At 39.9% G+C, this 13340-nt stretch overlaps 2 protein-coding genes across 2 annotated transcripts; one reads left to right on the top strand and one right to left on the bottom strand.

The window, feature by feature from the left end:
- The first annotated feature begins 44 nt into the window (after positions 1 to 44).
- Positions 45 to 1601, top strand: LOC133289978 (uncharacterized). The gene has a single exon (XM_061488019.1). The coding sequence runs from the start codon at positions 45 to 47 to the stop codon at positions 1599 to 1601; it is 1557 nt and encodes a 518-aa protein (XP_061344003.1).
- Positions 1602 to 8073: 6472 nt separating this feature from the next.
- Positions 8074 to 10177, bottom strand: LOC133289973 (protein IQ-DOMAIN 11-like). Its single transcript, XM_061488015.1, has 5 exons — positions 10106 to 10177; positions 9679 to 10032; positions 9035 to 9253; positions 8754 to 8885; positions 8074 to 8673 (listed from the first exon to the last, which is right to left on the bottom strand). The coding sequence occupies exons 1-5, from the start codon at positions 10175 to 10177 to the stop codon at positions 8074 to 8076; spliced, it is 1377 nt and encodes a 458-aa protein (XP_061343999.1).
- Positions 10178 to 13340: the final 3163 nt, after the last annotated feature.

Here is a 13340-nt window from a genome sequence, read left to right as displayed (position 1 = left end):
CTTGAGCAGCTGACAAACCACAGGATCAGGCTGAACCCGGCGAAATGCGCTTTTGGGGTACCAGCTGGAAAGTTCCTGGGCTTCATGCTTACCAACCGGGGAATAGAAGTGAACCCCGACAAGTGTGGCCGTGCTTCGAAATGAAGCATCCCGAAAGTGAAAAAAGAAATTCAACAGCTCACTGGACGCCTTGCGGCTCTAACCAGATTCTTGCCCAAATCGGCTTTGCCTTCTTAGGGAAGCCGAATTCGGATGGGGAGAAAAATGCAAGAACACATTCAAAAATATATTGTCTGGCCACTCCTCCCGTACTGACCAAACCAGAACCTGGGGAAACGCTGATTTTATACTTATCAGTCGGGGAAGAGGCCGTCAATGCCGCCTTGGTACGAGAAAATGACAAATCACAACAGCCGATCTACTTTGTGGGTCGGGCCTTGCAAGGGCCCGAGCTTCGTTACCAGAAGCTCGAGAAAGTCGCATTCGCACTACTTACCACGGCGAGGAGGCTCCGACCTTACTTTCTGGCCGACTTCATCCTGGAGCTAACCCCATCCAATGAAAAGGAAAAAGGAAATGATGATTTCTGGACAATACACGTGGATGGGTCGTCCAACTCCAAAGGAAGCGGAGCCGGGGTAATCATTGAGACCCCGGAAGGAGTGTCCATCGAGCATTCACTTCACCTGGCCTTCCCGACTTCTAATAACCAGGCTGAATACGAGGCATTTATTGCCGGAATCATACAAGCAAGAGAGCATGGAGCCAGAAAAATCAAAATAATGAGTGATTCAAAGCTGATTACCTCACAAGTTGAGGGAAAATATCAAGCCAAGGGTCCTCTCATGATGAAGTATCTCCACCAGGTCAGGGAACTGCTAGCCGATTTTGACGAGGTGATAATTCAATACATACCTCGGAACGAAAACAATCGGGCCGACATCTTATCCAAACTTTCCAGCTCAAAGGTCCCAGGAACTCATCGCACCGTGATACAGCAGAGCATTTTGGAGCCGACGTGTGTGATGGTGATTACCGAGACTGAGGATTGGAGAGGACCCATAGTGGCCTACCTGGAAAAAGGAATCCAGCCAGACGAAACGCAAGAGGCCAGAAAACTCGTGAGGAATGCGGCCTGCTTCACCATAATAGAAGGGCAACTCTACAAGAAGGGTTTTTACACGCCCATGCTAAAGTGCCTAGGCAGAAGCGAGGTCGAATACGTGCTGGCCGAGATTCATGAGGGCATAAACGGGCATCACATAGGAGGAAAAGCCCTGGCCAGAAAGGCATTGAGGGCAGGATACTATTGGCCAACTATGGAGGCAGACGCGAAGGAGCACGTCAAAAAGTGCGAACAATGTCAGAAGCACGCGCTGATCCTCCGTGCTCCCCCAGAAGAGCTGCAAAGTATCACGGCTCCGTGGCCGTTCTTCAAATGGGGGATGGATCTACTAGGACCCTTCACTGCAGCGGAGGGTCAACTCAAGTGGCTGATAGTAGCTGTCGATTACTTCACCAAGTGGATCGAGGCCGAACCCCTCACCACCATTACCTCGGCAAGGATACGAAGATTTTTTCAGAGAAACCTAATAAGCTGATTTGGGCTTCCTGCCGAGATAATAACAGACAACGGAACGCAGTTTGCTGACAAAAAGTTCCAAGAGTTGATGACCGACCTCAAAATCACACACCGGTTTGCATCAGTCGAACACCCTCAAACTAATGGACAGGCTGAGTCTGCCAACAAGGTGATCATCAATGGGCTGAAGAAAAGGCTTTTTCAGGCCAAAGGCAATTGGGTTCAGCAGCTACACCTCGTCCTCTGGGGTTACAGGACGAGTGTTCAGTCTGCTACGGGAGAAACTCCCTTCAAGCTAACATATGGGTGCGAGGCCATGATCCCGGTGGAAATCGGCGAGCCTTCCTGGAGGACGAACCAGAGGCTGCAAGGAACCGAAAGCCAAAACAAGGAAGCACTCCTTGTAGAACTCGACCTGCTGGACGAGTGCAGGGAGAACGCCATATACAAAAACATGATGGCCAAGCGTTTGATAACGGCCAGGTTCAACAAAAAGGTCAGACCTCGGTCGTTTCAGGGTGGCGACTTGGTACTGCGTAGAGCCGACATAGGCAACAAGAATGCGAAAGATGGAAAGCTTGCCGCAAACTGGGAAGGCCCCTATAGGATCAAGAATGATCTAGGAAAGGGAGCCTACACCTTGGAAACTATCTCCAAAAAACCAGTAAAAAGGACTTGGAACGCGGACAAGTTGAAGATCTACTACAGCTAGGGTCTAGGCCCGATGCTCGAAGTAGAAAACGAGCTGTCAGGCTCGATTGATAGTTAGAGTTATTTCTACACCAATAAGACGAGTTATTAAGCTCAGTCGGTAGATAGATTTATTTTCAGGAAAATAAAATGAGCTCTTAAGCTCAGCCCTTGTACAAAAGATTTCATTGAAATGCAAGTAAAGCAGTTAATTAATTTCTGTCGTATATACATATTGACTTCTGCTTAGGAAATTGAAGCTTCAGGAGCTTCCTGACCGAAAGGGAATAAAGTTTTGTTGACGAACAAAAAGTAACCCTATAATCGGCTAATGAAAAACCTCGACAAAATATAAGTCGATTGTGACGAGATCGAAATAAGCACTTCAAGCGTGAATAAAAAAGAAGCAACGATCTCGGCAAAATGAAATTTGCGACATACAATTTAAAAAGCCGGACTAAAGCGGCAACCATGTTCTGACAAAATAAAAAAGGAGCTCAAAGGCTCCGTAATCAAAACAACACAATAAGGTCGGCATTCCAACCCCTTCATTCTTCTGCAGGAGGTGAAGTGGCGCGAAATTCGGTTCCGACTTCTCCTTCATCAGCGGACTCGGCATCTGGGGTTCCAGGGACTATAATGTTGTCCTTCACCTCGTAGGATACGTCCATGCCATCCACCACCATGCCAGGGTTCAGAATTTGAGCCTGAGCAATAGCGTTGTCGAAGGCTTGAATAGCGGCTCTTGCAACCACAACTTTGGCCTCTTCAAAATCGGCCTGCAAGTCAGCAAGGCGAGCATCCTTCTCCGTCATAGACCCCGAGAAGGACTCCTTCTCGGCACGCAAGTCATTGGTCTCGGTGGTAACCACCTCTAAGTCTTTCGAAGCCTTATCCAGGGCCAAGGACAGCTCTTGAATTCTGCCCTCCAAGGTCGACTTAGATTTGCTCAGCTCCTCTACCCTGACGGAAAGAGATGAGTTAGAAGCATTAGACAAATCGAGGCTCTGATTAAGATCCTAAAAGGTCTGGAGCAGTGAGATCGTTTTCAAAGAATCTTCTTCCATTCGCGCTAACATGGCCCTCACAGTGGTGGTCAAGCCCGAACTCCCAATGAGCCCGGAAGGAGGCTTGAGTACGGCCCTAAGGCGGTCTGAAACCCCCGTTCTCCATAATTCCCCAGGCTCGAGGCTGACCAAATTCCTTGGGAGAGCAGAGGGGGGAACTGAGAGCGGCGACGAAACAGGAGTCGAAGCATCAACCATGGTCACCCCGGCGTCGACCGAGCTGCCGCCGAGTATGGAATCTATCCGCCTCTTCTTCGGAACTCCAGACTCTAGAGCGGCCGACTCTTTTGACTTTCCCTTTCCAGTTTTCTTAGGCAAAAACTTTTTGTATTCGGTAGAGGTCATGCTGACTGCAAAGGAAAGAAGAAAAGTCAAAATGCAGATTATCAATTTGAAAGGTAAGATGAACTACAACAAAAGATAAAAAATAAAATGAGCTACATACCGAGCTCAAAAATGGCATCCTCCCCAAACTTATCTACAACCCGACTTAAGTCAAAAACTCTGAACTCGTCGGTATATTCAATAAGAACTCGGACCGCTAGACGTTCCGAGCTGGAAAGGGCAGTTAAGGGAGTGCCGTAGTCCTTTGGACGCCTTTGATAATGTCTCGGTGTCCAGTATAGTTCAAACCGAGATAAAATTCCGCCATCGTCGAGCCACTCCTCGGCAAACCAGGGAAGAGACTCAGAACGGGATACCACCTTAAAATAGGCGTCCTTGAAACCCTTAAAAGATTGGGAGTAAGGAATAAAAATCCCTTTGCCAGGGCTACCTCGTAGGGTAACCCATCCCTTCTTGGCCTTGGACTCGGCGCCAGTACATAAGGTATATACATCAAAGAAGAAGAGGAAAAGAGCAACGGTGCAGGGGAGGCACAAGTATGCACACACCTGCTCAAAACCCCGTACGAAAGCCCATGAATTTGGATGGAGTTGTGAGGGTGCAACCCTAAGACGCCGAAGAACTGACATTTGAAAGTCGGTAAAAGGAAGCCGGATACCTAGTTTGGTAACAAGATCTCGGTAAAAGTAGAAGAAATGAGGCTCATCTAATATAGGACCTGAACATACAGGAAAGTCGCCAGGCGGAAGAAGATCAACCCCGTTGGGATTTCCCACAGGGAGTTGGGCCACCTCGGAAGAAGACATTGTGGATCGTCTTTGGAGAACTTCAAGAAGGACCCAATCTTGAGCGTCCGAACCATCCATGACGATATTCTTGGAATATGAAGGACAAAGATCAGTACACATGCCAACCGATTCCGACCGGGGACTACCAGCCTCGGAACGAGGCGAAGACGAACTCCAAGAGGGAGGAACGGAGCTATCCGAACTACTGACAAGATCGATAAATGAAACCCGACTTGTTGCAGAGTCCTTTAGGGAAGAAGGGGTGACTGACTTAGGAATTCCAATCTCAAACGAAGAGAGGCTGGATGAGCTAGCGCTCAAGTCAAGAGGAGGAATCCGATCCAAAACGGACCTCGTACCCGAGACCACCCTAGAGGATGGCAGTATATACGACAGCGGTACTGGTTCAGGAGAGGAGCTCAATCTGGGAGCTGAAGGACTCACTAAAGGAGGACTACTCGTACCAAGGTTAAGTCGGGATTGATGACCCCCTCTTGACCGACCCACTCCCCTCCTACCTCGGCCTCCACGAGAACTATGGCGGCCTCCACGGGGACCACGGAGAAGCTGTTGACGCTTCTCCTCCTCGGTGTATTCCCTACCAAAAAACCAGTACTGAACAGAGCGAGGCAACTGACTCACCACCTCTTCCTCTTCCCTCTCCTGGCCACGTAGACTGGATTCCGGACCAGAGGGAGAACTAGGGGCACTCATTACGAACCCCCAAGAACAGGAAAGGAACCCTCAACACTTCGAAGAAGAAAAGGTATACCTCACCTTCAAGCATAAACAGAGGTAACTACTCAATGCTACCTAACCCAACCAAAAAGAGATTCGTAAAAGCAAAGAGAATAGGAAGGTACCTGAACTTAGAAGCAAGGATGATGGGAACTAGACTCAATGCGTGAAAACCTTCACTGGAAGTGAGGATAGCTCCAAGAGAGTTTATAAAACACGGAACCAAAACTGGAAAACGATTAACATCAAAAGCTCACTGCGAAACCAGACGAATGTAAAAGTTTTGAACCCATTCGAAAGCTGGTATTTAAAGGACGACGAATTGCTGGAGGCGCGAAGGCGAAGAGTTTTTCCAAACGGTTAAGTGATGGAGGGCAAAAAGGGATTTCACCCTGAATGCATTAAATGCACTTCATCATAACCTGCATAAAAGTAAAGCAGAACGCCCTGCACGATGCACGAACTGCCAACGAGCGCGAAACACGTGGATCGCCTTAACCGTCACAGCAAACGTGACACGGAAGGACAGGATAAATGATAAGGCCAAGTTTCGATTTCCGTGTTCAAACAACGCCTAGACTTCAAAGGTCAGGAAAAGTAGGGCGTAGCTGAAGGTCGCAACATGACTTAGAACGTCAACTCGATCCAGCACTAGGAAAACAAAGCTCGGGTCAATGGTAGTCAAAAGTTCACAATAAGTTCAGGAAAATATCTGACATGCTTACATCCGACTTCAAACGCAAACACCATAAAAGGTCAAGAGGCGTGGTGAATATAAGCTCGACAAAACAACTGAGTCAGAATGCTGACGTCGAAAAACTCGGAAGTCCAAACCCAAGAACAATGAACGTGGATAAACTGAATCCGTGATAACATAATGGAACCTCGACATCCCGGACCCCGGAATACCGAGCTAGGGGGCAACTGTTATGGATACGAATATCATATCCCAACTACCTACTAGAATATCTGGTGAGATATGGAATCAGCAACATCTCAACAACTCCAAACAGCCAAAGGATATAAGATAAGGATCACATCCCAACAGAAGGAGGGTTGAATCCTACTACGATTGGGGATCTCAAAAGGCACAAGCCTAGGAAGGTAATCCTATAAATAAGAGCCTAAGGACCCCAGGTACACACTCAGAACTCATTTATTACTTCTGCCCACAGTGTGCACACACCCACCCCTTGGCTATAAGCCTATTGCTTGTGCGCAGTGATTGGGACCTCGGCTGTAAGCCTAGTATACACTTGATATACATTATCTCTGAGCACATACCTTACAGTATAGCAATACGGTCTATCCAGGACTGAACAATAGGTTACTAAAATTATTGTTGCTATATAAATTGAGAAACGTGATGTATACTATTAACGCAGCTTTTGTGCCTATTAATTAGTAGACATCAGGAGGTGCTTAATAAAGATTCGTGGTCATCGGAGTTGAATTTTCTTTTTCTTTTAGTACAATCATCAGAGTTGATTTTGAGAAGACTTATGCGTGAATTTTCTCCTTTGGAATGGAGAATGTATTGGTGATTTTTCTACTTCAAGAAAGCATTAGAGAGGAAGATCCCTCTCCTTACTTATCTTACATGGATAGGCGATGTGGTTGAGTCATGCAATAACTTTTGATGTAGTTAATTCTTTATGATCAATGTAAATAATTAAAAAAATTGTGATATCTATTAATAGAATAATGCAAAATTTATAATAATATCATTGATATTGTGTATTATTTTTACATACAATAAAACTGAGGTAACAAATGAGTAGCAGTTTTTGGTTTTTTTTCTCTTTTTGCAGTATGGACAAGATTTTGTAACATAATTTAGTGTGGGGTAAAAATTTTAAAATTATGAGTTGCTCCTAGAGATACTTTTGTCCACTATTTAAAAAATTAAACAAAGTGTAATTTATTTTGTATTGTGTCGTCTCTTATTCTTTAACAAATTAAACAAATCCTATTGCTCTTTTGGAGATCCATTTTTTAGAAACTCTAACTTAGTTTGATGTCTTCGTCTGTTATTAGCACCCAATTTTTTCCATCCAGAAAAATATACTGATTCCTTTGCTAATTTTTTTAATTAATTAACAAAAAATTCAATCCAAAATTTCATTTAAAAGTTAAAATTTGAAACAAGAGCCCATATAAATCTTAGTCGGCCCAATTGTCCATTCACACTTCAACCTAGTCTCCCTTGACCCAATTGAAAAAAAAAAAAAAAAAGGTCATCTGGTCACTTAATTTATCATGCTCTTTTGTATTTGGTTGAATATCATGTTCTTCTTTATCTAATATAAAGATATGATTATTTTTCATATGATTATTCTGCAACCAAATTTTAGGATAACCATGTCACCATATAGGGGTAATTTTTTTTAGCCTTTAGCTAGGTTCAGTGGCGGAGCCATTTGGAGACTAGCAAGGCACTAGCTGATTTTAAAAAATGGCATAGATTTTCTTTAAATATTATGGTACAGTCTTGGCACTGGATGATTTTTCAAAAATAGTATAACCTTGGCACCGGCTAATTTTAAAAAATGGTATAGCCTTGGCACAGGCTAAAATTATTTTCCCGCTCTGCTATTGGCTAGGTTACTAGTCCAGGACAATTATGTACAACACCGTAAAATGTGGTTTAGAGCACTCAAAAGTAATCAACTAACTAGTGAAGAAATTAACAACTTTCTGTCACATTAATGTCCAATTCTCAACCAGAAAGAATAATTTTTACTCAGCACATAATCACACAAACAATTTTCCCACTTCAAGCCCTCTCATGGGTGCAATGGACTATGCTAATGAAAGCAGCATCAGTATCTATAACTTCATTTTAATGAACATTGTTGAGATCTCAATTTGGCACTGAGTAGTTTGAATTAATGCTGAGAGAACCTTCATTGTCTAGCTTGAGTTTGGTAGGCTTTGAAAGACCCTTTAAGGAAGGAGATCTTTGCTGATTATTACTTAGCTTCCCCATCCTACCACTATTGAGCAATTCACTATTAATAGAAGTTACAATAGATAGCTTTTTCTTGCATGGTGAGTAACTATCAGAATTTATGTCCCAATTTCCTCCTGTCCTTAATTTTGGGGACATTGTTGATCTTACTTTTGCTTGTGTTGATTTTGTTGCAGCCATGTATGTAGGAATTGCAGGTGAGCTTGGAAATGAGTTGTCATCTTCTCCTCCCTGTGAACTCTGCCTCCTATGAGGAAAATAGTTCCTTGAAGCAAGTTTTGGAGAGTCTAACCCTTCAACCTGATTTTGTCTCTGAATATTTCTAAGCTTAAGTTTCATTCTTCCACATTCCTCTCTAGTTCTAGAATGTGAGCTGAAAACTGAGTCTAAATCTTCAAGTTCTTTACTCTTAGAAAGTTGGGTGTCTATCCACTGCTCCATCCAGTACTTCCATCTTCCATTTATTTTGTTTCTTTCTGATTCAGCTGATCTCTGAGAGGTTTTTGTAAAAGTTACTATGAGAACCTTAATGTGTGAAAAATACAAAGAGAAAAACAGGTTTTGGAGCTTACTCTATGGTTGAATGAGTATTCTTTTATTCTTTCTCCTTTGAGAATAGCTTCTTTCTTGCTTATGATAGAGGCATCTACCTCTTCCTTCAATAAAATGCTATCATCCCACCTATTCTCACTGTTTGTGTCGATCTGAAAAATTTGTAACTATGTTTCAAATTCTACAGGTTAAGTAAAATGTAGTTGATAATGATAAAAAAGTAGATTATGGTTTTGGTAGTGAATCTTTGTTTTTGTTATGTGATGAGAGATAATGATCAACGGCAAATTGTTATGCTCACCCTTATTATCTTGTCTCTTGAACCTTGCAAATCTTCATTTTCACCACAATCCCATCTTTCTTCAACCATTTGGAGTCTCCTTGCAATGACATGTGATTGGATACTTACAATGGACTGCAAGCACTTCAGAGTACTCATAGCTTGGCGTCTCACAGCTCTGCCACGAATGATAGCTTGAAGCTTCACTATTCCCTTCAATGCCTTCAAAGCTTTCCTTGCCTGCAATGTCTTACCAGTCAGTGAATAAGAGGATACAAAGTGTGAGAATTTATTTAGGTGACTTCAGTTTCTTAATTTCATCAACCATGACTTTTCTCCCCAATTTTCCTTATTTATTTTCCTCTCTTTGGGGTTAAACTTGTGAAATTTGAGATATAAAAATCTATTTTCTGTTCCCAAGTTACCTTAACCATGCTGGGGAAATCACTAATTGGTTGAAGATATATACTAAATTAGTGATAGCTTATTTTCTAACAAGTTTCAGTATATGATACTTAGTTCACCTTGAGTTAGTGTATTACTAATTATATTGTGTTTCTCAAATTTAGCTGAACCCTTTTGAGCACTTAGCAGAAAAAGGTGAACATGGTTGAAAAAGGATTTGAGCTGATATATATAAAAAATGAGAGTTTGGGAAAACTCACTAGGTAACCTCTAAATGCTGTTTGAATTTTGATGGCTGAAGACTCTTCAATCTTTCTCTGCAATTGGTATGTGGATTGAGAAGCATCATGCCTAGTTTTAACAGGTTGAAATTCTTCTGGTTTTTCTTTATGTTGATGGGAAGATTGGAGCCTAACAACCTGAACAGCAACTTGAGCAGCTGCAATAGCAGCTTCAGCAGCAGCAGCTGAAGCAATGGCCACTGTTAAAGCATGCTTGCTGTGTTCTTCCTCAGCTTCCCTTAGTCTTTCTTCTTTTGATGGCGATGAGGCTTTAATTGGAGGCAATCTCTTTGTCTTCTGCCTCCCAAATATCCATTTCCTTCTTTTCTCCTTCTGAATACAAGTTTTTGTTTCATGAGAAGCATAATCTTACTTAAAGAATTTGTTAAAGAAGCAAAACATTTACCTTCTCTTGTGAGGAATGTGTTTCCCATATGAAGAGCTTCTTTAACATACTAAACCAACCCTTCTTGGCCATTTAACAATATCACATTGACCAACTTCAATTTCTTTGATCTGAAAAAATGTCCATAGGAATCCTCTCATACACAACAGATATATTCTTGGTTTTTGATTGAGGTTAGTGTGAATAAGTAGATGGTGAAAGGTACAATTGGTTTGCAAATAGGCATTTAAGTAATGGAGTTGTGCAAACCCAAACATTAGACTTGTCCAAAAAAGAAGGAACAATTTGCAGAACTTGTCATAGAATTAGCTTCTTATAGGCTCTAGTTAGTAGTCGTTGCAAAGACCAAAAACATGCACATTTATCAGAACTTTGCTTTCAGAGTAACTTTAAGGCACACAAATCAAGAGAGTTGAAAAAAAAAAGTGATGTAGATTGAATGAGATCTAACATCACAGTTGATAGTTACCCATCTTATGAAATGCCATAAAATCTTTAAAAAAGACAAGAATCAGTGAATCACTATATAAAAGAACTAGTTGCTTGGAAAAAAAGCACTATGCTATCATTAAATTCAGAAGGAATAGCTTTGAAATCAGAAAACATTCTTTATTATAGTATCAAATACCCAACAATGCGGAACTTTGGATAGATTTCATAATGTGCACAGGTATCAATATATTTTTTTGGCTCAACTTTTTGTGAAGTGAATGAGATTTTTATATGGGTGCTACAACAATCATTCACATTTTTCATCTTCCTCATGCATGATGAGCTTTATCTGTTCAAAGTGTGGGCCTTCAAGATAAAGAAACAGATCCATGTTGTTTTCATTAAGAAAGGACTATGAAATAAACAATGACCAATTGCTCTCAGCTTCATGGGTCCTCATCTCATTTTTTTTTCTTTTCCCCATCTCTCATTTGCAGGCATGTTCATACCTCTGTTGGGTCTGAAATGACAAAAACATCCTCCACTGGACAGTAATTTAATCAATAAATAGCAAACATAGCAATGAATACCGGCCCTTCATTTATAATAATAGGATTGTCAATTTGCTCATGAACTAAAAAACCAAAAAAAAAAAAATCACTATACGCTAAATCTGAATAGCGAGTGTGGGTGAAAATAATTCTTGTATGCAGTCTTACCCTTATATAATTACAATAGACTGTTTCTGAATTTGACCCATAACCTTTTAATCCTAAAAGAACAGCTTTACCTGTACGCCCCTTTTGTCAATTTGCTCATGAACGGTCAGGATTTATCTCCTGTGGTCTATGTCTAATATGGATAGCAACTACTATCTGCCATTTGAAACACAGACCTAAGAGTATGGCATTTCCTTGCTCCAGCTTTGATTTCATACGGCATTACCCCAAAAGTCAAATTTCTTATATATATATATATAGTCAAACAATTTTGTTCTTTCATTTAAAACTAGAGAAAAATTAATTTTCAATTTTTTCATCTTTCTATCGAGTTCTTTAAAAATAGGATAAAAAAATGAAAGTCGATCTCTAGAATAACAAGCAAAAGGCAAGGTCAAACAATTTTGTTCTTTCATTTAAAACTAGAAACAAATTCATTTGAGTTCTTTAAAATTATAATAAAAAAATGAAAGTCGATTTTGGAGATATTCAGAAAAGGCAATTCTACTTCCCACTAAAAAATATTGTTAAAAAACAAAACAAAAATTCATTGAATTTTTTTTCCCATTTCCGCGGATTGTAGATTGGATCAATCCCAAGGTTTAAGACGAAAAGGGAATAAGACCGAATTCTCGAGAAGAGAGAAGTCATAATGGTCCCCCGGACCGCCTGAAATCCACATGTGAATAGAAAGTTGGATCTACATATGATCTAACCTGAATCGTCACATCTATCCTTCTCTGAGAAGAAGTTTGGTTTGCATATATATGGTTACATTTATCTACGTTCCCAATGTGTCTATGATGTAGCACCGAGAAGACTAGTAGCTAGTGTGTATCATCTTACAAGAATAGAGTATGACATAGATCAATCACAAGGTGTTAGTTATATTTTCAATTTTGATATTAATCTTATTTATATATAGGGGTAGATTATTCTACCTACATTTTTTTGCCTATCACTCTCCAACACCATTAGATCAGAATCTCAATAGGAGAGAAAAATGATAAAAGTAGTTGAGATTATGGTTTATAGTGTTAGAGAGTAGTAGACAAATATAAATAAAAAAAGTAGATAGAATAACCTATTATATATATATATATATATATATATATATATATATATATAGGGAAAGGATCCGTTTACAAACTTTTTGAACAAATTTTTACAAATTACACTGTCTTCTCCCGGGAGAAGATAGTGTAGTTTGTAAGAGTTTGTAAACAAAAAGGTTTGTAAATATAACATGTCTCGTATATATATATATATATATATATATATATATATATATATAGAAAAAAACATTTTTCAAGCTGTTTGAGAAAAATTTATCTCCGGCCACCCCAAAACTACGTCGTTTTGATTATTTATTTCCTTATATGTATTGATTCACCTTTGAATGGTTATGATTTCCCTTTTCTCTCTCTTCCTTTATCACCATTGATCTATCTTTGTACGGTTATGATTTAGTAGCTGGAGATAACTTTATCTCCAGCAGCTTGAGAAATGATAAGCCATATATATATATATATATGGCTTATCATTTCTCAAGTTGCTTGAGATAACTTTATCTCCGGCCGCTAAATCATAACCGTTCAAAGATGGATCAATGGTGATAAATGAAAAGAGAGAAAAAAGGAATTATAACCATTCAAAGATGAATCAATTAATATAAGAAAATAAATAAATAAAATGACGTAGTTTTGGGCTGATCGGAGATAAATATATCTCAAGCAGCTTAAAAAATATTTTTCTTATATATATATATATATATATATATGAGTCTATTTATCTTATGATGCATAAGATAATTATCTTATGCAATAAAGATAAGATAGTGTGGTCTACTATCTTTTCTTTTTTTCTAAAAAATAGTGGACCCCACTACCTTGTTTCTATTACATAATATAATTATTTCTTATATATATATATATATATATATATATATATATTGAAATTATTTTTCAAATTGCTGAATGTCATTGATTCTCATTTATTTCTCGTATTTAATATTTTTACTTACCCATGTATAATTGTGATTTTAAGCTTGATATTTTGCAATTTGAAAAATGATAACTCTTTAT

The sequence above is a fragment of the Gastrolobium bilobum genome, unplaced genomic scaffold, assembly GCF_033153095.1.
Source record: "Gastrolobium bilobum isolate Gb01-03AN ecotype WA unplaced genomic scaffold, APGP_CSIRO_Gbil_v1 utg37887, whole genome shotgun sequence".
NCBI classification, from domain to species: Eukaryota; Viridiplantae; Streptophyta; class Magnoliopsida; order Fabales; family Fabaceae; genus Gastrolobium; species Gastrolobium bilobum.
Note: the sequence above shows the minus strand (reverse complement) of the source record. Positions and strands in the feature narration are given on the sequence as shown.

Bases quoted from the DNA above. Each gene is read 5' to 3' on its own strand.
- LOC133289978 (XM_061488019.1), top strand. From the start codon at position 45: ATGCGCTTTTGGGGTACCAGCTGGAAAGTTCCTGGGCTTCATGCTTAC.
- LOC133289973 (XM_061488015.1), bottom strand. From the start codon at position 10,177: ATGGCCAAGAAGGGTTGGTTTAGTATGTTAAAGAAGCTCTTCATATGG. The intron at 8,886-9,034 runs GTGAGCATAACA...CAAATTTTTCAG, and splicing joins CAAGAGACAAGATAATAAGG to ATCGACACAAACAGTGAGAA. The intron at 8,674-8,753 runs GTAAGCTCCAAA...AAAACCTCTCAG, and splicing joins AATACTCATTCAACCATAGA to AGATCAGCTGAATCAGAAAG.